The sequence below is a fragment of the Mobula hypostoma genome, chromosome 2 (assembly GCF_963921235.1).
Source record: "Mobula hypostoma chromosome 2, sMobHyp1.1, whole genome shotgun sequence".
NCBI classification, from domain to species: Eukaryota; Metazoa; Chordata; class Chondrichthyes; order Myliobatiformes; family Myliobatidae; genus Mobula; species Mobula hypostoma.
In genome coordinates this window covers 86,322,313-86,346,820 of record NC_086098.1, presented here as the reverse complement: position 1 = coordinate 86,346,820, position 24,508 = coordinate 86,322,313, and the positions used below count along the sequence as shown (strand labels likewise).

The 24,508-nt window shown below is 46.2% G+C and overlaps 2 protein-coding genes across 4 annotated transcripts in view; both read right to left on the bottom strand.

Annotated features, from left to right (window-relative positions):
• The window catches only part of epm2a (EPM2A glucan phosphatase, laforin), a 30,613-nt gene extending 25,056 nt beyond the window's left edge, over positions 1-5,557 (bottom strand). The window contains exon 1 of one of the 3 annotated variants that reach the window (XM_063039880.1): positions 4,894-5,557. In XM_063039880.1, the coding sequence (XP_062895950.1) occupies positions 4,894-5,134 (241 nt within the window). In that variant the 5' untranslated portion in view covers positions 5,135-5,557. Of the gene's footprint in view, positions 1-3,857; positions 3,996-4,893 lie in introns of those variants that run through there. The other 2 variants (XM_063039872.1, XM_063039889.1) reach the window with 2 other exon arrangements.
• Positions 5,558-9,390: 3,833 nt separating this feature from the next.
• selenol (selenoprotein L) lies at positions 9,391-23,376 on the bottom strand. The gene is made up of 9 exons (XM_063071748.1): positions 23,224-23,376; positions 20,167-20,245; positions 16,948-17,001; positions 16,266-16,311; positions 15,137-15,261; positions 13,963-14,077; positions 13,622-13,744; positions 12,778-12,909; positions 9,391-11,203 (listed from the first exon to the last, which is right to left on the bottom strand). The coding sequence occupies exons 1-6, from the start codon at positions 23,333-23,335 to the stop codon at positions 14,005-14,007; spliced, it is 489 nt and encodes a 162-aa protein (XP_062927818.1). The 5' UTR covers positions 23,336-23,376; the 3' UTR covers positions 9,391-11,203; positions 12,778-12,909; positions 13,622-13,744; positions 13,963-14,004.
• Between the last annotated feature and the right edge of the window lie 1,132 nt (positions 23,377-24,508).

The window sequence follows — 24,508 nt, the reverse complement described above, 5'->3', positions numbered from 1 at the left end:
CCCACACCACCAGCTTCAGGAACAGCGACTACCCTTCAACCATCAGGCTCCTGAACCAGCGTGGATAACTCCACGCACCTCAGCTCTGAACTGATTCCGCAGTCTTCAAGAACTTTAAAACTTGTGTTTTCAGTGTTGTTTGTTTGTTAATTTATTTGCACAGTTTGTCTTCTTTTGCACATTTGTTGTTTGGCAATCTTTGTGTGTAGCTTTTCATTGGTTCTATTGTGTTTCTTGTTTTACTGTGAATGTCTGCACAAAAATGAAACTCAATATTGTACATGCTGACATAAACAGTACATGCTTTGTTAATAAATCTATTTTGTTCTGTAATATGTTCTAATTCAACTGAATTCCTTGTGATCTTGTACATCCAACAGAACAGAGATAAGGAGGAATTTCTTTAGCCAGAATCTGTGGCATTCACTGCCTCAGATGCCGTGAAGGCCAAGTCAATAGACAATAGGTGCAGGAGTAGGCTATTCGGCCCTTCAAGCCAGCACCACCATTCACTGTGATCATGGCTGATCATCCACAATCAGTACCCCGTTCCTGCCTTCTCCCCATATCCCTTGACTCCAGTATCATTAAGAGCTCTATCTAACTCTTTCTTGAAAGCATCCAGAGAATTGGACTCCACTGTCTTCTGGGGCAGAGCATTCCACAGATCCACAACTCTCTGGGTGAAAAAGTTTTTCCTCAACTCCATTCTAAATGGTCTACCCCTTATTCTCAAATTGTGGCCTCTGGCTCTGGACTCCCCCAACATTGAGAACATGTTTCCTGCCTCTAGCGTGTCCAATCCCTTAATAATCTTATATGTTTCAATCAGATCCCCTCTCATCCTTCTAAATTCCAGTGTATACAAGCCCAGTCGCTCCAATCTTTCAACATATGACAGTCCCGCCATCCCGGGAATTAACCTTGGTGAACCTCCGCTGCACTCCCTCAATAGCAAGAATGTCCTTCCTCAAATTTGGAGACCAAAACTGTACACAATACTCCAGGTGTGGTCTCACCAGGGCCCTATACAACTGCAGAAGGACCTCTTTGCTCCTATACTCAACTCCCCTTGTTATGAAGGCCAACATGCCATTAGCTTTCTTCACTGCTTACTGTACCTGCATGCTTACTTTCAGTGACTGATGAACAAGGACACCTAGATCTCGTTGTACTTCCCCTTTTCCTGTTCTTGCCACCAAAGTGGATAACCTCACATTTATCGACATTAAACTGCATCTGCCATGCATCTGCCCACTCACCCAACCTGTCCAAGTCATCCTGCATTATCTCAACATCCTCCGCACATTTCACACTGCCACCCAGCATTGTGTCATCTGCAAATTTGCTAATGTTACTTTTAATCCCTTCATCTAAATCATTAATGTATATTGTAAATAGCTGCGGTCCCAGCACCAAGCCTTGCAATACCTCACTAGTTACCGCCTGCCATTCTGAAAGAGACCCGTTAATTCCTACTCTTTGTTTCCTGTCTGCCAACCAATTTACGATCCATATCAGTATCCTACCCCCAATACCATGTGCTCTAATTTTGCCCACTAATCTCCTCTGTGGGACTTTATCAAAGGCTTTCTGGAAGTCCAGGTACACTACATCCACTGGCTCTCCCTTGTCCATTTTCATTGTTAAACCCTCAAAAAATTCCAGATTAGTCCAGCACGATTTCCCCTTTGTAAATCCATGTTGATCCTGTTACTGCTATCCAAATGTGCCGCTATTTCAACATTTATAATTGACTCCAGCATCTTTCACACCACTGACGTCAGGCTAACTAGTCTATAATTCCCTGTTTTCTCTCTCCCTCCTTTCTTAAAAAGTGGGATAACATTAGCTACCCTCCAGTCCTCAGGAACTGATCCTGAATCTATATAACATTGGAAAATAATTACCAATGCGTCCACAATTTCTAGAGCCACCACCTTAAGTACCCTGGGGTGCAGACCATCAGGCCCTGGGGATTTATCAGCCTTCAGTCCCATCAGTCTATCCAACACCATTTTCTGCCTAATGTGAATCTCCTTCAGTTCCTCCGGCCACTGTTACATCTGGGAGATTGTTTGTGTCTTCCCTAGTGAAGACAGATCCAAAGCACCTGTTCAGCTCGTCTGCCATTTCCTTCTTCCCCATAATACAGTCACCTGTTTCTGTCTTCAAGGGCCCAACTTTGGTCTTAACTAATTTTTTCCTCTTTACATACCTAAAGAAGCTTTTACTATCCTCCTTTATATTCTTGGCTAGCTTGCCTTCATATCTCATCTTTTCTCCTCATATTGCCTTTTTAGTTATCCTCTGTTGCTCTTTAAAAGTTTCCCAGTCCTCTGGCTTCCTGCTCATCTTTGCTATGTTATACTTCTCTTTTATTTTTATACTGTCCTTGACTTCACTTGTCAGCCACGGTTGCCCCTTACTCCCCTTAGAATCTTTCTTCCTCTTTGGAATGAACTGATCCTGCACCTTCTGTATTATTCCCAGAAATACCTGCCATTGCTGTTCCACTGTCAGCCCTGCTAGGGTATCTTTCCAGTCAACTTTGGCCAGCTCCTCCCTCATGGTTCCATAGTCCCCTTTGTTCAACTGTAATACTGACACTTCCGATTTTCCCTTCTCCCTCTCAAATTGTAGTTTAAAACTTATCATTAGTCGTTGGGTATATTTAATGCAGAGGTTCTTGATTAGTCAGGGCATCAAAAGCTACAGGGAGAAGGAAGAGAATGGGGTTGAGAAGCCAAATAAATTAGCCACGATCAAATGGCAGAGTGGACTCAATGGCTGAATGATCTAATTCTGCTCCTGTAGATTGTCTTATGGTCTTATTAGTGATAGTGGCTATACATCTGAGCAAACTGTAAAGAGGACAATATCTTATGTCCATTGTTATTCTTTATTTCAACTGATCCTATTTTTTGTTCATGTTAGCCAAGATTATTCACCATTACTGTCCTAATGTACGTTGTCATCAGAACTGGCCCATCTCCCTTTCCATTCAGCCTGTACACAACGAGGTCCTGCAGCACCGCGCCCCCCCCCCGTCAATGCCAATCATCAAATGCCAATGTAACCTGATCTTTGGTCCCGTGTGCCAGTTGTAGCCCTGCAGCCACTGGGCTCCTGGGCCGGTTTCACTCACCTCAGCACTGAACTGGCTCCAGTAGCAGTGGGCTGACTTCCGGGAATATGTGTGTGGTGTGTGTGTGTGGTGTGGTGTGAGTGAGTGTGGTGTGTGTGTGTGTGGTGTGAGTGAGTGAGTGAGTGAGTGAGTGAGTGAGTGAGTGAGTGAGTGAGTGAGTGAGGTGTGGTGTGGTATGTGTGTGTGTGTGTGTGTGTGTGTGTGTGTGTGTGTGTGTGTGTGTGTGTGGTGTGTGTGTGTGTTTGTGGTTGTGGTTGTGATTGAGTTTCTTTCTTTTTCTTTTTTTGCCTGCAGGAAAATTAATCTCAATAGTATACATACTTCGATAATAAATTTGAACTTTCAGCTGTACTAGCACTACCTAGCCATCTTTACATGAAGCACCCCAGATATTTAGTTCCCAGGCTGGGTTACCCAGCAATTATGTCCCTCATGGCCATTTGATCAAAACTAGTTTTATTTATGCTATCAGTTCACCTATCTTGTTACAAATACTTGGTGAGTTCAAATTATTGGGTGTTAATTTTGACTTGCAATATCTTTTCAATACTTTGAGCATAGTTTCTGCTGTCACTTTGCCCTTCCTGGCTCACTCTGCTCATTCTAACTCATACTGTTACCGTGTGGCATTTTTTTTAGGGATACAGTACAGTAGCACGACGAGACCATGACACCCAACTGCACCCCTGCGACGGATTAACCTACTAACCCAGCCGTCTTTGTGGGAGGAAACTGGAACATCCAGGGGAATCCAGTACAGTCTCGGGGAGAACATACAAACTCCTTACAGACAGCAGCAGGTCGCTGGCAATCAATATCAGCTGCAGGTTTCTGTGTTTCCCCTCACCTGAACCCTGCCAAGCTCTGTGTGACAATGTTCTCAGTATCAATTAGTGCTTATCAGCAGGGTCAATGGAGAGTCAATATGCAGTCCATTGCTATCATTAATCAGTGACTTGTGCACTGTCCATTCCCAGTGCCCAGGACCAGTCCCTGCTCAGTGGCAGTCTATGCCAGAGCTTAATGCTAAGTGCCCAGCAACAGGATCTAACAACAGATTATGTCCATTCACTGTGGCCAGTGCCAATCTGTATGCTGCAAAATTGGCCAGTGTCCATCTCTGCCCCAGAGGCAGAGTCCCATAACAGTGCCTCCAGCCAATCAACACCCAGTTGCAGTAAGTGCAGTGATGGTCTGATCCAATGCCCAGTGTCAGCCAGTGGCTTGCGACAGGTAGCTGGTAGCAATCAATGTGCAGTGATAAACTATGCCCAGTGATTCAGCACCAGAATAGTTCATTATATGCCCAGATCAAGCTGGTGCATGGCAATACTGCCCAGTGACAGTGTCCAGAGGCAGTCACTCTCCAGTGTCAGTTACCACTAAGGATGGTTCAGAGGCAGTCACAGTGCACAGTGACAGTCAATGCCCCATGACGGTGTTCAGTGACAGGGTGTTCACAGTTTACAGCGTGAATGCTCAGAGACCGTATCCAGAGAAAAGTCGATGGTCAGTGAGAGTCTCTAAGCTCCCCGATAGGCTGCACCCAGCGACAGTGCCCATGGAGCCGATGCCAGTGAAGGTACCCACCAGCAATCTGCACCAAAGCCTACAGTCAGGAGCAATAGCCAGCGTTGCCATCGCCCAGTGACAGACAACACTCACGTCCAATCAGCACCCGGCGCCCCGGGAGTCAGTGGTCAGTGCAGTGATCGTGGGGCGCCGGTCAGTCCGGGGTCCCTCACCTTCCCAGATGAACTGGCCGCGGATCCGCTTGCCGAATTTGAACCAGAACCTCTCGGCGCAGCGCTCTTGCAGCACCACCTCGCCACACCAGAAGGAAGGCTCGTTCACTGCGCTGCTCGCCGGCTGCATCGGCACCGCTCGCTGCGGATCCCAGTGCCCCAGCTCCGGCCTCGACCCACACACGAACAGCTGGGCATCGTGGTCGGCCAGCGTCACCACCACCCCGAACCGCAGTAGCATTGCGTGCCGACAGCGCCCGAGGTGAAACTAACAGCGGCCTGGAGGGTCACTCCAACTCCACCCTCCTCTCGCACTCTCACTGGGCTCTCCGGAGGCATTGAACTCGCTCCACGGCCAATGGGCTGTGAGGGAAGGTCGGCCGGCCGCGCACCCAAAATAACCGGAGACACGGCGAGATCATATTTCGGTTTCATCAACGTTCAGCGCAAACACACTGCACCCCCCTTCCAACTGTTCCGTATGACCCTTGGATCTTCATTCTCCAAGCTCCACACAGACCGGCACACACAAAATGCTGCTGGAACTCAGCCGGTCAGGCAGCATCCGCAGACGGGAATAAACAGTCGACCTTTCGAGCCGAGACCCATATAACCGGGACTCGGGTCATTGCTTTGGGAATTTGTGTCTGGTACTCCCGCTGCGGTCTCCTCTACATCGGTGAGACTAGGCAAGGTCATTTGATTCCAGACTGTAGCTGTGATAGCAATGTCACTCCCCACCTCTAACCTCCCTCCCCCCACTCCCACATCTAAACCCTGGAACATTCAGCAACCGTTGCTGCCCTTGTGACAGGCCAGTCTCTGCATTGGCAACATCATAGTCCCATCTACTGACCCATGCTCTAAGTTCATCACCCTTCCGGATACTTCTTGTATTAGACACACTTCAACTCATCCCACGGACTGGGATGTTTCGTGGATAATTTCTATTTTCTAATTGTTTATAGTCACCGGTGGAAATCTTAAACACAAAGCTCAGGATAGATTTTAAATAAACAAGAATATTGTGTTCTCTTATAAACACATCTCTGCTATTTTCCCCCACCACTGTCTGATAATACTCTCCTCAAAGTAAAGATTTTTCTCCTGTCCTCTTTTGATTGAATTGGTGGCTGTCATAATATTTTCAACCTCTAGATGCATACACATAAGAACATAAGAAATAGGAGCAGGAGTCGGCCATCCGGCCCATCGAGCCTGCCCCACCATTCAATAAGATCATGGCTGATCTGTCCGTAAACTCAGCTCCATCTACCTGCCTTTTCCCCATAACCCTTAATTCCCCTACTATGTAAAAATCTATCTTAACTGTTTCTAAATTGTATTCCATCTGCCAGACCTTGGCCTACTCACTTAACCTATCTATATACCTCTCCACATCCTCTGTACAATTTGCTTTTCCACTCAGTTTAGTGTCATCAGCAAATTTTGCTACGCTACACTACACTCTGTCCCCTCTTCCAAATCATCAATGTAAATGGTAAACAGCTGTGGGCCCAACACCGACCCCTGCGGTACCCCACTCACCACAGACTACCAACCAGAGAAACTCCCTGCCTTCTATTGGTTAACCAATCCACTATCCATGCCAATACACTTCCTCCGTCTCCATGCATCCATATCTTATTTACAAGTCTCTTGTGCGGCACCTTATCGAACGCCTTCTGGAAATCCTAGTATACAACATCCACTTGTTCCCCTCTATCCACTGCACTCATTATGTCCTCAAACAACTCCAATAAGTTTGTCAAACAGGACCTGCCCTTTCTGAATCCATGCTGCATCTGTAAATAGAACCACTCCTTTCTAAATGTTTCGCTATTTCTTTCTTAATGACAGCTGCAAGCATTTTCCCAGCTACAGATGTTAAGCTAACTGGCCTATAATTGCCTGTCTTTTGTCTACATCCTTTTTTAAAAAGCGGTGTGACATTTGCTGTATTCCAATCCGCTGGGACCTGCCCAAGGCCCAGAGTTTTGATAAATGATTACCAACGTGTCTACTATAACGGGGTCCCCAACCTTTTTTGCACTGCGGACCGGTTTAATATTGACAATATTCTTGCGGACCAGCCACGACTGGGGTGGGGGGGCGGGGGGGGTGTTAATCATGACCGGAATAAAGGTGATAAGTCACTTATCAGTGGCTAATACACTTAATTTTGCTTCTAAAAGGGTTTATCTAACAAATTTAATATTAAAAACACAGCACATATTTTCCTCACATGAATATAGTGATAAGTCAATTATAAGTCATAAGGGGGTTCCTTATGTCCAGACTATTCTGCAATTTAGTTTTCGTTGCATTCATTGCAGAAAACTCTGCTTCGCAGAGATATGATGTTGGAAATGGAAGCAAAGTTTTCAGTGCTTTTGTGGCTATCTCAGGATACTCAGCCTTGACTTTGATCCAGAATGCCGGCAGAGATGTTATGTCAAACAAACTTTTCAGCCTGCCGTCATTTGCAAACTCGAGGAGTTGATCTTCTTCCCACGCTAACATGGATGATTCACCAGGGACATTCACAAATGGGTCACGGACCCATTCCTTTGCATGTCTTGGGCCATTTGCGGTTGGGAAGTAACGATCGAATTCTGTCAACAGCGAAGATAGGTGTTCACGCACCAGCTGTGAGCCTCAGTCTCTCCCAAATTCCCAGCTAATGTTGGAATCATGTCAGATATGCCCCTGTCCACTCGCCGTCCCCACAGTTCCAGTTTGGCTTTGAAAGCAGACACTTTATCTGCCAACTTGAAGACAGTCGTCATTCTCCCCTGAAGTGACAAATTGAGCTCATTGAGCAGGTTGAAGATGTCACACAGATAAGAGAGTTTTGCTATCCACTCCTCGTCACTGAAGTGTGCTGCCAGTGGTGACTCTTTTCCTGAAAGAAATCTCTGTAGCGGCTCTCTTAACTCAAAAACCCTGGCCAGGGCTCTCCCCCTTGATAGCCACCTGATTTCAGTGTGAAAGGGAAGGCGTTTGTGCTCTGCATCCATTTCCTCGCAAAGCTGCTCAAACAGATGTGAGTTAAGGGCTTTTGCTTTGACGTGATTGATAACTTCAACAACGTCACTCAATACGCTGTTAAGATCTGGTGACATTTTTCGGCTAGCCAGCATTTCCCTGTGTATGACACAGTGCGTAGACTGGCATTCCGGAGTAACCTCTCTGACTCGGGTAGTGAAACCAGACAGACGTCCAGTCATAGCTGCAGCCCCGTCTGTGCATATTCCAACACAGAATGACCAGTCCAGTTTGCCTGAATGTTGTCATTCGAAGACTTGAATAGTTCTGCCCCAGTTGTGTTAGTTGGCAGCGGCAGTGCACACAACATATCCTCCTGAACATCGTCTTGAAATATATATCGCACATAAACCAGCAGCATTGCCTTATTGTCGACATCAGTAGTCTCATTGACCTGGATAGCATACCATTGTGACTCGTTAAGCTGTTCCAACAGCTGTGCTTTGATGTCCTCCGCTATGTCATCGATTCTCCTTGAATCTGTGGTAGCTGAAAGAGAAACCTGTGCCATCTTGTTAGCTGCGGCTTCTCCCAACAGTTCACGGCACATGTCCTTGGCAGCAGGCAGAATCAATTCTTCACCAACAGTGAAAGGCTTCTTAGCCTTAGCAATATGGCTAGCCACTAAGTACGATGCTCTCAGAGCAGCAGCATTTGTGGAGGTGGTGGCTCTCAGCACTTGCTTCTGTCCCACTTGCTCATGTTTTTTCCACTCAAAAAACTCAACGGGTTTGTTTTTAAGTGCAGGGTGCTTGGACTCAAGGTTCCGAAGCAGTTTTGAGGGCTTCATTGCCTCATTAGACAGCTTGTCTCCACATATCACACACAAGGGGCTTGGAGCGTGCAAGTCACCGGTTGCAATTAAGCCATATTTTATTTAGGACTTGTCGTATTTTCTGTTGAAAGCAGCTTTTTTTTGCAGTCTCGTCCTCAGCTGTCTCTGCGTTATCATCATCGTTAGGCCTTTTATGTCCCCTACCGTCTCTTCCAAAGAAACTCTCAAGCGACGTTTGTTTTTTACTCATCAAGTAGTTGTAGGATAATGACCGACTGATGACCTCATGTGCGTTCAGGTTCAACAGTGGGCGTGACAGCGACTGAGGAAAGGTGCAGCTGACTCATATCGTTTCCTCGCTGCCCGGTGGTTGGGGACTGCTGTACTATAACCTCCGCCAATTCCTTCAGCACCCTGGGATGCATCCCATCAGGACCAGGGGACTTATCTACCTTCAGGCCCTCAGAGCTTAAAGAGCCTGATAGTGGAGGTACTGAGTGTTGTGCCTGTAGGTACCACAATATCACTGGGAGCTGTATACCAGAGAGAGAGAGGAAAGATGTGTGGGCATGAGGGGCAGATGTGTGGGTGGGAGAGATGACGAGAGGGAGAACAACAGTGTGAGAGACCTCCACGTCCTAAATGGATGACTTTAAATACAAACTAAAGAATGAGCCACGTCTCTATCCCATACAGAGGTGTTTATTGCCTTGCAGAGAAAGTTTCATTGACCATTACAGAAGTTGGTTTGCTGCACCCAAATTCGTTGTATTCGATTTTCATTTGAAAAAATAATTCCACCCTTCACAACCCGCGCACCTTCAAGATGATGCTCTGTTTAAAGGCGAGGCGTCTGTCTGTTCTATAGTTACATCGAGTGGTGCCATTCAGATAGTCTGAGTGATAGCACCACTGTCATCCACATAAAACAGGCTGAGACCTGGCCCCCCTTCTCACTGCTCTCTCCCTCCCACCAAACACAATTACAATTGTGACAATTACAAGGAGGACCCTGACAATTACAAGGAGGAAAAAAACCCAAACTTCTCAACGCCAATCGAAAGAAAATTTAACTCATCCTTTCCCAGTGTGATTCTAGCACACAGAGAAAACAGAACAAGACGTCATAGGTTAAGGATGAAGGGTGAAATATTTCAGGGGAACCTGAGGGAGAACATCTTCATCCAGACGGTGGCAGGAGTGTGGATGGGGGGCTCAACTGTAGCATTGAAGAGAAACTTGGATGAGAGGGGTTTGGGTGTGGGTAGATGGGTCTAGGCAGAAAAAGAGTTCAGGACAGACTAGATGGGCTGAAGGATCTGCTTCTAAGACGGTCATGTCCTACATTTATTTTTCTGGAAGCATATCTCTTCCTCTTAAAACCTCTGGGTGTAAAACAAAAGAAATATTCTGAAGATACTTCACAAACAAGAGAAAATCTGCAGATGTTGGAAATCAGAGTAACACCTAAAATGCTGCCTGGCCAGCTGAGTTTCTCCAGCATTTTAGGTGCGTTACTGAAGATACTTAATTCCAATTCACCCCAGCCATTTCACATTAAGGGACAGATGATCACTCCAGATGTGTGATGTTGCCTCGCCAACCCCAGCCTTACCGCACCAAAAACACCCAACTGATATTCCACCATAACCTGTGAGCAGGTGATCCCTTCTTGCCCAGTTACTGAGGAAACAAAGTCAATCCAATTCTGTTCTGCAGATAGGTTGAACGAACTAGGGCCCTTCTCTCTGGAGCAAAGGAGGATGAGATAAATTGATAGAGGCATACAAAGTGAAAGACGCATAGATTGAGTACAGACTTTTCTCCCCCAAGGTGGAAATGGCTAACATGATGGAGCATAATTTTAAAGTGATTGGAGGAAAGTAAAAAGGGATGTCAAGACAAGTCCTCTAACACAGAGAGTGGCGGGTGCATGAAATGCCCCGCCAGGGGCAGTAATAGAGGCAGATACATTAGACATTTAAGAATTTCTAGGATAGGCCTGTGAATGATAGAAAATAGGAGGGCTATGGGGAAGAGAGGGGTTAGATCGATTTTAGAATGGGTTAAAAGGTTGTCACAACATGGTGGGCAGATGAACCTGCACTGTGCTTTAATGCTCAATGTTCAATTCTACACACAAGCTTCTCTTGAATATCCGTGGAGCTCCCGTCCCCATTTAGAGCCAAACAAGTCAATGGAGAAAGCAGAACTCTTACTGTGTTAAGGCATTAGGCTTGTCACTTTTCATTTGCATGTTATGTTGAATTGCATAGATTAGTTTAGCAAAGAACAGGAATATAGAATCAAGGTTACTAAAACTACAGCTGAAGATTCTTCCCTTCCTGCAACTTCTCACACTCTACAGAAACTGCTTTATCTCATGGCTTTCAGTATTTCTGCCACGTTAGGTCGATCAGTTGGTTTGGCACTTGGGTGGAAGAAAATGATGGTCCCTTGTTGATCCAATCCAAAGTCACCACCAAGCTGTTGGGGAGAAGAATAAATAAAGACCCCTCTCAATTTACGAGTGATTAAAGATCAGCTATGTCACATGTACATTGAAACAGAGTGAAATGTGTTGTTTGTCTCAATGACCAACACAAAAGCTGTGCTGGTGGCTGCCCATGTGTCACCACGCTTTCCGACAGCAACGTGTCCATAACTCACTCACCCTAACCCGACGATTTTGGAATGTGGGAAGAAACGGGGGCACGAGGAAAGCCACACGGTCACATTGAGAACGTACAAATTCCAGTGGGAATTGAACTTCAATTGGAGATTGCTGCTACTGTAAAGCGTTACACTAACAGCCATGCTACCTGAACCAGGTGGCAGTTTGGGGAGGCTCTATAATGCCTGTCAATCTGAAGTACAATTATAAAGTGCCCCCACAGGACTGCAGTGGACTCTCTGCCCTGATTGCAAATGAAAGCAGATGATGCTTATATACTCCTTACGCTTCGTTCTCATTGCAGTTGGGCATGAGGAGTAAAAGCATTCGACCAAAGTGACACCAAGTTCTCAATGAAAGAAAACAGAAGAGTACAGCACAGTCCAGGACCTTCGTTGACCTCTAACCTACTCCAAGGTTAATCTAACTCTTCTCTCTCTCATAGCCCTCCGTTTTTCTATCATTCATTCATATGTCTATCTAAGAGTCTCTTAAATGTCACTAATGTAACTGCCTCTAATACCACCCCTGGCAGCGTGTTCCATGCACATCTATCACTCTCTGTGTAAAAAAAAAACCTCCCTATACTTTCCAACAATCACCTTAAAATTATGCCCCCTTCTATTAACTATTTCCACCAGGGAAAAAGTCTCTGGCTTTTCATTCTATGTCTATGCTTCTTGTCATCTTGTACACCTCTATCAAGTCTCTTCTCACCCTCCTTCGCTCTAAAGAGAAGAGCCCCTTCTCACTTAACCTAACCTCGTAAGACATGCTCTCTCATTCAGGTAGTCATGGCTCTTGAACTCAGTTGCCCAACTAATTAAGACCAACACACCAGACACCTTCTCAACAACCCTATCAACCTGCATGGCAGCTTTGAAGGATCTATGAACGTGGAGCCCAAGATCGCTCTGTTCCTCCGCACTGCTAAGAATCCTGCCATTAACAGCGTACTCTGCCTTCAGGTTCAATCTTCCAAAGTGAATCACTTCACACTTTTGTGAACAGAACTCCATCTGCCACTTCTCAGCCCAGCCCTGCATCCTGTCAATATCCTGTTGTAACCTACAGTAGCCTTTTACACTATCTGCAAACCAATTTGTCCATTTTCCACAAACTGCAGGGGTCCCAGAGCAGATCCCCATGGAATACCACAAGTCACGGACCTCCAGGCAGAATAGGTCCCATCGATTATCACCCTTTGCTTCCTGTGGGCAAGCCAGTTCTAAATCCACGCAGCCAAGATTCCCTGGATCCCATGCCTCTTGAAAGGTGATATCATTTCTCAAACGCCGATTTAAAACATCAAGTATATTCTGGAGAGTGGGACGGAGGTGTGAATGAACTCTTTACCTGGTTGGTTAATAACAAGCACTGAACTAACCTGGTGCACATCATCGGGGTGTGTGCTCTTTGGTAAGAGTCGATTGCTGACTATTTGTTCAGCATAATAAGTAATCACATCGATATTCCAGACCTTCTGAATGGACACTCCCAATCCAAATGCATGGTACAACTGGAAAAGACACAGACAAGATGCCCATTTTGACTCAGTGCTAACTCGCTATTTTAATATAATAAAATTTGATTTCCTGTTCAAATCCATCCATATTCTATGGAGGGGAATAAAGAGTCGGTGTTTTGGGCGGAGACCCTTCATCAGAACTGGAATGGAAGGGGACGGGAGCCTGAAAAAGAAGGTGGAGGGAGGGGGAAGAGGACAGGCTGGCGGGTGCTTGGTGAGACCAGGTGAGGGGGAGGGAGGATGAAGTGAGAAGCTCGGAGATGATGGGTAGAATAGCTGATAGGAGAGGAGAGTGGACCATGAGAGAAAGGGAAGGATGAGGGGCATCAGAGGAAAGTGAAGAGAGGGGAGCCAGAATGGAAAATGGAAAAAGGACAGGAAAGGAATGGAGGGTTATGGGCTGAGTGCAAGTCAGTGGGACTGGGTGAGATTAAGAGTTCAGCACGGACTAGAAGGGCTGAGATGGCCTGTTTCTGTGCTGTAATTGTTATATGGTTGTATGGAAAAGGGGGAGGGAAAGCAATTACCGGAAGTTAGGGAGATTGGTGTTCATGCCGTCAGGTTGAAGGCGGAATATGAAGTGGGGAGCAATTTGGGAAACTCTAAACGGGTCGGCACTGACATGGTGGGTCAAATTACCTGCAGCTTAGGATCTCCGTATCTATTTGGGGACCCAATGAAAACACTCAAAAGTGCAAATCACCTGCCGACTGGGATCCAGCAACATGTCATAGGGGCAGTTAGTCTCCTGAAGCCACTGAACAGCTCCATCCCGACACCCAAACGCGACCAGCAAGACCTTCAGGGGCACAGCATCGAGGCAGCTCTGTGTGAAACACAATAACCTCTCAATAACTACACCATCGATAGACTCAACCCAAAAAAAAAACACCACGAAACAAAATTCACAGGACCCATATTAATACAACTGATCCAACTTTGAGATTGCCTCTGTTAGAAGTAGCCAGAGAACTTAACACGGTGCACAGCCTTAAGTTGATCTGAAGGATTCAGTGGGAAGGCTACGAGGAAGAGGAGCGGTACCTGGCGTGCCTGCAGCTCTGCCAGGTGATCTCGTCATGGGAGTCAGGCAAAGTGTCTGAGCAGGACCAGCAGCAGCTTCTTCTCATCCTGCAGGAACTCACCCAGTTGAATTTCTCTGAAATGCAAACCGGAATGAGGAGAGATTAGAAACCCAGCCTGGTTAACCCACACAGCACTGGACTTAACCTTATTCAGAGGGAGTTCATTCTGCAGGAAAAGACCACATTCATACGACAGAGTACCTCAAGGGAGCAGTGGGGAAAGGATCAATGGAGGGATTAGAACAGTACAGTGTAGGACAGCCCTCGGCCCACAGTGTTGTGACGACACTTTAGCCTACTCCGAGATCAATCTAACCGTTTCCTCCCACGTAGCCCTCCATTTCCCTTTCATCAATGACCTATCTAAGATTCTCTCAAATGTCTCTCACACATCTGCATCTTCCACCATCCCTGGCGTTCCTTGTACACTTAACTCTCCATGTGATAAAAACCTACCTCTGACACTCCCCTACTTTCCAGCAATCACTTTAAAATTATGCCCCCTGTACTAGCCCTGGGGGGGGGGGGGGTGGAATCACTGCTCGTCCACTCTATGCCTCTTAATATCATATAGACCTCTATCAAGTCACCTCTTACTAATCCAAGTTGAAAAGTCTGAGCTCGCTCAACCTATTCCCATAAGACGTGCCCCTCCCACAAGGGCAGAGGGACTGAAGTGATGGGCTGATGGAGTGTTAGAGCTAATTGGAAAGGTGTGATTATGGGGCTAGGAGGCTGCAAAGGGCTGAATGGCCTATTCACATTTGTGATTGCTTGAGTATAGTTTTGAATATGTAATCTTCTTCAACAACTAATTAATAGCATGAAACACAAGAGGCATAGATGCTGGAACCTGCAGCAACAAAGACCTGCTGGAAGAACTCAGCAGGTTGGGCAGCAGCTGTGGGGGAAAAAAACAAATTGTCGACATTTCAGGTCAAATTCCCGGACAATTCCTTTCCACCCACAGATCCCGCTCAGCCTGCCGAGTGCTTCCAGCAGGTTGCCTTAGTTGTTTGTTGTAACTCAGCTTGCCAAGTTATGAACGGGATCTTTAGGAGGCTACTGAGCCGTTTACCTGGAGTATATCTGGGATTGTTACCTCATGGCATTGAGTATGTACAATCATTTACCTTTCAGTTCTCACATCAGTGAGCACAAGGCCTCTCGGCACCTGTGTCCCCATTGTCAGCTGGGCTTGGAAAGAATGAGCCTTCATTCGGCTATCCACATCATCAAGGAAATCATTCCACTCCACCTAAAGATTAAAGAGCAACTTAATTTGTCACACATGAAATCATTTGGTGAAACGCGTCGTTTGCGGCAATGACACAGTCTGACAATGTGCTGGTGGCAGCCCTCAAATATCACCATCCTGCCCACAGTTCACTAACCCTAATTGTTTGTCTTTGGAACGTGGGGGGAAACTGGAGCACTCAGAGAAAACCCACGTGGTCCCGAGGAGAAAGTACAAACTCCTCACAGCTGGTGGTGGCGGGTACTGAAGCCAGATCGCTGGTGCTGTACCGCCCGGGACATCCACCTCCGCTATATCCAGAAGTGAGGTTGGAAGCCGGTTTAAAATCCACCCAACCCAAATCCATCCTCTTTAGGACATTGAAATCCACATCCTTCTGGGAAGAATCATTAGCAAACAATCTTCCGATGTCTGGTGCAGTAAAACACACAGCGCTAACCATTACACTCCCGTGTCACCACTGTAGTTTCATTTGTCACCGGCAGCTGCCAATAGCTGTTCTGTTGTGGGATGGGCCAGTTTACAAGTTTAATGTTAGTGGAAATAGATTTTGTACCAACGTTAAACATAACCAGGAGAATCCAGGCACTGACAAAAAATGCAGACAGCTCCCTCCTTTGTTCCAGTGTTTACGGACTTTGTGCCCATACCACCAATCAGTGGCTACAATGTCAACACTAGCCTGACCATGGCCTTGGCACTCAGAAAAAAATCTTCAATTGAAGCAAAAGTCAAGTGGGGGCAGCACTGTGTAATTTTAACCCAATCTTCCTCTGGGTAAACCAGCACTGAACACTGAATTCATCCTCTTCATACAAATTTTACTCTCCAGTGAAGTTGATCCAGGGCTTAGGCATGGAAAACACCTTCCACACGACTGGAGTTAGGATCACCTTGATATCTGTAACATCTCTAGTGAGATGTTACGTAGAAAAATACACATAACTCTACATACAAACTATGTTCATGACTTGAGTAACATAGAATGTAATAAGCAGAATTACCTCAAACTCCAATAAGTCCTCGACCTGATCCTGTACAGAGACAGAGCTGTTGGATACAAATAAATGTACCGGTTTAGTGGCCCAAAGGGTTTTTGAATTTATTCCTCCCCCATCCCAAATTGAAAGCCATCTGATCTCTACAGCAGATTAATGGGGGGGGGGGGTGGAGGAAGAGGGGAGAGGGATATACAAAGCATCAAGAGTTATGGCACCAAGGCAGGTGGAAGGAAGTAAGATGCAGGTCAGACATGATCTCTCTGGATTGTGAAAATGTTTTGAGAGTCTGAAAGATCTCCTGTTGCTACAAGACACAGTATAGGAACAGAATTAGGCCATTTGGCACATCAAGCCTTCTCTACCATTAAATAATTCCCAATTTTTTGTCCACCCTATTCGCTCATCTTCACTCTGTAAGCCCTTTGCCCCCTTACCAATCCTGACCCTGTCAATACACCCAGTGACTTGGCCTCAACAGCTGTCTGTGGCAATGAATTCCACAGAATCCCCACCCTCTGGCCAAAGAGACTCCTCATCTTCTGTTTTAAAGCAACATCCTTTTATTCTGATGCTGTGCCCCTTGACCCTACGTTTTACATTCTCAATGGTCCTACAGAAACAAAAGACACTCTAACACTCAGAGATTTACACAATTAAATATAACTGCTCAACCTGAGATACTTACTGGTAAAACCTTTTGAACAGATCTTCAGTATCAGTTCGCTTCTGCACATGCAAACTTCAAGGGGGAAGAAAAATGTCTTGATTAGCTCTAACAGAAAAAAATAACCAGGTTGATTTTTTTAATCTATTGAGGTTTTTATTAAATAGTTTGACTTAGATATTCACATAAAAGTTGCTGGTGAACGCAGCAGGCCAGGCAGGTCGACGTTTTGGGCCTGTACCTCTTCCTAGAGGTGCTGCCTGGCCTGCTGCGTTCACCAGCAACTTTTATGTGTGTTGCTTGAAATTCCAGCATCTGCAGATTTCCTCGTGTTTGTGACTTAGATACTCAATTACTTCGCCTTAGTTGGGGTTTTCTCAGTTACAAAATTGAGCTTTTTGGCCATCAGACTAAATGCTATGTTTGGCGTAAGCCAAACACTGCACATCATCAAAAACGCACCATCCCTACCGTAAAGCATGGCGCGGCAACATCATGCTGTGGGGATGCTTCATTGCCACAGGCCCTGGAAGACTTCTGAAGGTAAAGGGGAAAATGAATGCAGCAAAATACAGGGAAATCCTGGAGGAAAACCTGATGCAGTCTGCAAGAGAACTGCGACTTGGGAGAAGATTTGTTTTCCAGCAGGACAATGACCCCAAGCATAAAGCCAAAGCTACGCAAAAAAAAAACAAAGTTAATGTCTTGGAGTGGCCAAGTCAGAGTCCAGACCTCAATCCAATTGAGAATTTGTGGCTGGACTTGAAAAGATCTGTACACTCATAACCTCCATGCAATCTGGCAGAACTTGAGCTGTTTTGTAAAGAAGAATGGGGAAAAATTGCAGTGTCCGGATGTGCAAAGCTGATATAGACCTATCCACACAGACTCAAGGCTGTAATTGCTGCCAAAGGTGCATCTACTGACATGAAGGGGGTGAGTAATTATGCAATCAATTACTTTGCATTTAATAATTATAATAAATTTAGTCCAATTTGAAGAAATTTGTTCTCACTTTGACACGCAAGAGTGTTTTCTGTTGATCAGTGTTAAACAAGCCAAATGAAATCCACTGTGATTCAGTGTTGTAAAACAATAAAACATAACAACTTCCCGGGGGGCGGGGGGGAATACTTTTTATAGGCACTATATATTAAAGCTGTAAAGCTGTCTGGAAATTACTAAGATTGTGGGCGTAAATATGTATTTCAAAGTGCTAAGTTCAAAGTAAATTTATTATCAAAGGACATTTATGTTACCATATACAACCCTGAGATTAATTTTCTTGTGGGTATTCACAGTAAATACAAAAACACAAAAGAATTGGGTTTTATAGAAACATAATGTACAATGGAAGATAGAAAATGCCTGTCAAAAGGGCAATGTTACAATTGTTATGGGGGAATTTCGATATGCATGCAGATTCGGAAAAATCGGGTTGGTGCTGGATCCCAAGAGGGGGAATTTGTAGAATGCCTATGAGATGGCTCTTTAGAGCAGTTTGTGGTTGAGTCCATTAGGGGATCAGCTATTTCGGATTGGGTGTTGTGCAATGAACCAGAATTGATTAGAGAGCTTAAGGTAAAGGAATCCTTAGGAAGCAGTGAGTTCTATATAATATGTAATATAATAGAACGCACCCTGCATTTGAGAAGGAGAGTTAAAATCAGATGCATCAGGATTACAGTGGAGTAAAGGGAATTACAGAGGAGCTGGCCAAAATTGAATGGAAGGGAAAACTAAGCAGGGATAAATAACAGCAGAGCAGCAATGGCTGGAGTCTCCAGGAGCAATTCATAAGGATAGATACATCTCAAATAAGAAGTATTCTAAAGGCAGGAAGATGCAACTGTGGCTAACGAAAGAAGTCAAAGCCAACATAAAAGCCAAAGAGAGGGCAAATAATAGAGCACAAATTGGTGGGAAGTTAAGAGTATTGGGAAGCTTTTAAAAACCAACAAGGAAACTAGAAAAAGTCATAAAGAAGGAAAAGATGGAATATGAAGGCAAGCTAGCCAACAATATTAAAGAGGATATCAAAAATGTCCTCAGATCTATGAAGTGTTAAAGAGAGGTAACAGTAGATATCAGACTGTTGGAAAACGACGCTGGAGAGGTAGTAATGGGGTACAAGGAAAATGGCAGATGAAATTAATAAGTATTTTGCATCCGTCTTCACTGCGGAAGACACTAGCAGTATGCTAGATGCTCGAGAGTTTCGGGGAGCCAAAGTGAGTAAAGTTGTCTTTACTAGGGAGAAGGTTTTTGGGAAACTGAAAGGTCTTAAGGTAGATGTCAACTGGCTGGACCAGACGGTATATACCTCAAAGTTCTGAAAGGCGTAGCTGAAGAGATTGTGGAGGCATTAGTAATGATCTTTCAAGAATTAATGGATTTTGACATGGTGTTGGAGGACTGGAAAATTTCAAATGTCACTCTGCTCTTCAAGAAGGGAGAGAGGCAGAATAAAGGAAATTATAGACCAGTTAGTCTGACCTCAGTGATTGTGACAATGTTGGAGTCAATTGTTAAGGATGTGGTTTCGGAGTACTTGAAGGCATATGCTAAAAACAAAGTCAGCATGGTTTCCTTGAGAGAAAATCTTGCCTGACAAATCTGTTGGAATTCTTTGAAAAAAATAAGAAGCAGGATAACAAAGGAGAATCGGTGGATATTGTGTACTTGAATTTTCAGAAGGCCTTTCACAAGATGTCACACAAGGTTGCTCAACTTGTTGAGAGCCCACAGTATTACAGGAAAGATACAAGCATAGATAAAGCATTGGCTGATTGGCCAAGGGCAAAGAGTAACAATAGAGGGAACCTCTTCTGGTTGCCTGTTGGTGACGAGCAGTGTCCCAAAGGGTCTGGGCCTATACACACTGGAATTCAGAAGAATGAGGGGGCATCTCAATTAAACCTATTAAATGTTGAAAGGCCGCAATAGAGTCAAGGGGTGGGTGGGCGGGGGTGTGGAGGGGTGGGTTAGTTGGGCTGCGGAAGTATTGAACAGCCTTATTGTTTGAGGAAAATAACTGTTTTGAGTCTGGTGGTCCTGACGTGGATGCTACACAGCCTCCTCCCTGATGGGAGTGGGGCAAACAGTCCCCAAGTGGGGTGGGTGGGGTATTACAATACAGTATTAACTTGAAACATCCTAAGCAAGAACGGTACTCTAAATATTAGGTTTTATTCTCCTTTACAACTTGGCTTTGTTACGAGGGAACTGACTGTTACTTACTTGTTGAAGAAGTTTGCATAGAGCCGAATCAGTTCAGCCAAAGAGCCTATCTTCTGGGAGACAAATTCATGGACCTTCTCTGAAAAACAAATGTCACAGGAGCATAGTGTTTAGTAACAGAAGTTCAACAAGGTTTGGGGAGCTTTAAGAGCCAGCAGTATTGCCGTTAGCGTGGTGCTATTACAGCTCAGGGAGTTGAATTCCGGTGCCGCCTGAAAGGCGTTAGTGGCGTGAACCGCACGGGTTTCCTCCGGGTGCTCCGGTTTCCTCCCAAAGTCCAAAGACGCACTGGTCAGTAGGTTAATTGGTCAATGTAAATTGTCCTGTGATTAGCCTTGTGTTAAAAGGGTGGGTTGCTGGGTGGCGTAGCTCATTGGGCTGGAAGAGCCTATATCTCCAAATTAATAAAAAGTGGGATTAAAAAACACACATAAAATGCTGGATGAACTCAGCAGCTATGGAGAGGAATGGAGAGCTGATATTTCTGGCTGAGACCCTTCATCAGAACCACTGTTTAAAAATCCACAACACTGTCACACCGCAAAGGCAAGGAATATTTAGCCTATTTCTAACTGAGCTGGTTCTAAGACGTCATAAATTTGGTCACTTCTTTAAAAAGTAAAATTAGCTGAAGTGTGAAAACCAATTCACACAATGCGGCTAGCATCTCGGGGATGAGGTCAGTCCTAATGACGAGACTCGGCATAAAACATCGTCTATTTATTTCATACTGCCTGACCTGTGAAGTTTCTCCAACGTTGGCAGAATCCCGTGTTTGTGTTTTGATAACACAAACAACAGGAATTCTGCAGATGCTGGAAATTCAAGCAACACACATCAAAGTTGCTGGTGAACGCAGCAGGCCAGGCAGCATCTCTAGGAAGAGGTACAGTTGACGTTAGGAAGAGGTACAGTCGACGTTTCAGGCCGAGACCCTTCGTCAGGACTAAAGCTCCATCCCTCCCCCTCCTGTCTTCTCCTATCATTTTGGATCTCCCCCTCCCTCTCCCACTTTCAAATCTCTTACTAACTCTTCCTTCAGTTAGTCCTGACGAAGGGTCTCGGCCTGAAACGTCGACTGTACCTCTTCCTAGAGATGCTGCCTGACCTGCTGCGTTCACCAGCAACTTTGATGTGTTTTGTTTGTGATTTGATATTTATTTGTTACTCCACTGCCTCAAATGGGTCACTTTTTCACTTTTGTTTCTTTTGCCACCTGAACTTGACATGTCGCAACAGAAATTTGCTGTGTGCAAGTAAACAAGGGACACCAAAGGATCAGCTTTCAGTAATGACTGTTGCCAACGCACTCTCAATGAGGAATTATGCCAGCATCACCATTAGGTGGCGCTCCCTTTCTGCTCTGCAGCTCTTCACCCTTCACAACCGTCACCAGTGCTTTATATTTCCTCAACACAAGATCCTGCAGATGCTGGAAACCCGAGGCAGAACACTCAGCAGCGCTGGAAGAACTCAGCAGGTCAGGCAGCATGAATAAACAACTGACGTCTTTGGGCTGAGACCCTTCTTCAGGGGTGGAAAGGAAGTGGGAAAACACCAGAAAAAGGTGGGGGGGGGAGCTGAAAGTGATGGGTGAAGCCAGGTGGGTGGGAAAGGTAAAGGGCTGGAGGAGAAGATAGGAGAGGAGAGTGGACCATGGGAGAAAAGGCAGGGGAAGTGATAAGGCAGGGGAAGTGATAAGGCAGGGGAAGTGATAAGGCAGGGGAAGTGATAAGGCAGGTGAGGAGGGATCAGAGTGGGATAGAGGAGGAAGGGAGGGGGAAGTAAAAAAAAATGCCAGATGGCATTAAATGGGCAGGTGTAGCATTTCCATCACTTGAAGAGGTGGGCACCAGGAGTAAGATTAGTGGGGAGGGACAAACGGACAAGGGAAGTAGAGGGAGTTCCCTGCAGAAAGTTGGGGGGGGGTAAAAAATATGTTTAGTGATAGCAACACACATCAAAGTTGCTGGTGAACGCAGCAGGCCAAGCAGCATCTGTAGGAAGAGGCGCAGTTGACGTTTCAGGCCGAGACCCTTCGTCAGGACTAACTGAAGGAAGAGTGAGTAAGGGATTTGAAAGCTGGAGGGGGAGGGGGAGATGCAAAATGATAGGAGAAGACAGGAGGGGGAGGGATAGAGCCGAGAGCTGGACAGGTGATAGGCAAAAGGGGATACGAGAGGATCATGGGACAGGAGGTCCGGGAAGAAAGACGGGGGGGGTGACCCAGAGGATGGGCAAGAGGTATATTCAGAGGGACAGAGGGAGAAAAAGGAGAGTGAGAGAAAGAATGTGTGCATAAAAATGAGTAACAGATGGGGTACGAGGGGGAGGTGGGGCCTAGCGGAAGTTAGAGAAGTCAATGTTCATGCCATCAGGTTGGAGGCTACCCAGACGGAATATAAGGTGTTGTTCCTCCAACCTGAGTGTGGCTTCATCTTTACAGTAGAGGAGGCCGTGGATAGACATGTCAGAATGGGAATGGGATGTGGAATTAAAATGTGTTTTTAGTGATAGGATCCCTTTGGAGATGCACAAGTTGTGCAGGATGATGTGTTTATGGGGTGGTAGGTGGGGACAAGGGGAATTGTATCCCTGTGAAAGCAGTGGGAAAATGGGGTGAGCGCAGATGTCCAGGAAATGGAGGAGATGTGGGTGAGGGCAGTTTCCCATCCACCTGGCTTCACCTATCACCTTCCAGCTGGTCATAGCAAGGAGGAGGAGAGGACAAGTGGAGAAAAGGCATGGAGATAGGATGCAGATGGAGAAGGAAGATAGTGTTAATGGGACAGGCAGAAAGAAGGGAGTGGAGGCTGGGGTGAAGAGAGGGAGACGGAGGATGTCGGTGGGAATGAGGAAAGAGCAGGGGGAAAGTATCAGGTTGGGGGATGGAGAGAAGGGGCGACTGAAAGGGAAGGGGAGATGGGGTGGGGGAGGGGAGAAGAAGGGGTACCCTCTCCCTCGACATGTTGATGCAGGGCCGGCCGCATGTTTCAGGTTTCAGCACCTCTTTCCCCGTCCCCCTTCCCGTCCCGTCCCGTCCCCCGGGAACCGCACCTCCAGCGCTCTCCGCCCTCGCCGCCGCCAGGATCCTCCGGCCACCCTGCGACAAGTCCTCGAGAGCCCGCAGCAGGTCCGCCTCTCCCGGCAGCGGACCGCACTCCTCCATCGCTGCTGCCCCGCTTCGCTCTGAGCCGCGCCGAGCAGCGGGGCGAGGGTTGAACCGGGCGGAGGGCGGAGACTCGGGGAGGGAGGAGTTGCTCTGCCTATTGAGGTGGCGAGCTTCACAGCTGGGGAGAGAGGAAACACTGGAACACTTGTAGTTTGTTCCCGATTTTTATTTTTTTGTCCAAAGATTCGGGCGTCCCTGTCAAGGTCACCTCCCTTGAGGTGGTGGTGGGGGAGCAACTTGTGGAGAGTATCCCGAGTATCATCACGGCCTGGTCGGGAAACACCAAAGGCCGGCAATAGAGAAGTAGCGGGTAGAGCCCAGTCCATCACAAGAAAAGCCCTAAACACAAGAAATTCTGCAAGTGCTGGGGGTCCAAAGCAACACACAACAAATGCGAGGGGACTCAACAGGTCAGGCAGCATCTGTGCAAGTTCATCAACTGTTGATGTTTCGGGTCGAGACCCTTCATCAGGACTGGAAAGGAAGGGAGAAGACGCCAGAAGAAAAAGGTGGAGGAAGTGGGGACAGACTCGAGGGTGATAGGTGAAACCAGGTGGGTGGGAAAGGTAAAGGGCCAGAGAGGAAGGAATCTGATAAGAGAGGAGACAGAGTTGACCTTAGGTGAAAGGGAAGGAGGAAGGGCACCAGAAGGAGGTGATAGACCCATGAGGAGAGGAGATGGGCCACAGTGAGGAATAGAAGAAAAGGGAAAAATATTTTTACAGGAAGTTGGAGAAATGGAAGCTCATGGCACCCGGTTCAAGGCTACCAGACGGAATATGAGGTGTTGTTCCTCCACCCTGAGAATAACCTCATCTTGGCATAATAGGAGACCATGGACTGACATGTCAGAACAGTAATGGGTTAAAATGGTTGGGCACCATGAAATTCTGGTTTTTGGTGGATGAAATGGAAGTACTTGACAAAGCAATTCCCCAATTTTCGACGTACTTACTGCCTGCTGGCATTTAGGGCAGCAGAGAAGGTCCTCCGTCCTTGGTGGTGTTCAGGGCTTCCTTCATCGTGCTGGTAGCTTCCACTCTGTTTTCATTACTGTCAGTGATGTAAGTCCCAGGTGGAGGCTCAGGAATACCGTTGCACAGATGTAGAAGGGTTCTCCATTGCTGTTTCATAGAGTCATAGAAAAGTTCAGCACAGAAAAAGCCCCCT

Excerpts from the sequence above, each read along its gene's own strand:
- selenol (XM_063071748.1), bottom strand. The coding sequence starts at position 23,335 with ATGGAGGAGTGCGGTCCGCTGCCGGGAGAGGCGGACCTGCTGCGGGCT. Across the intron at positions 16,312-16,947 it reads CTGTTCAAAAGGTTTTACCA|CTCTGTCTCTGTACAGGATC; the intron begins GTAAGTATCTCA and ends TGTATCCAACAG. Across the intron at positions 15,262-16,265 it reads AGGACTTATTGGAGTTTGAG|GTGGAGTGGAATGATTTCCT; the intron begins GTAATTCTGCTT and ends TTTAATCTTTAG.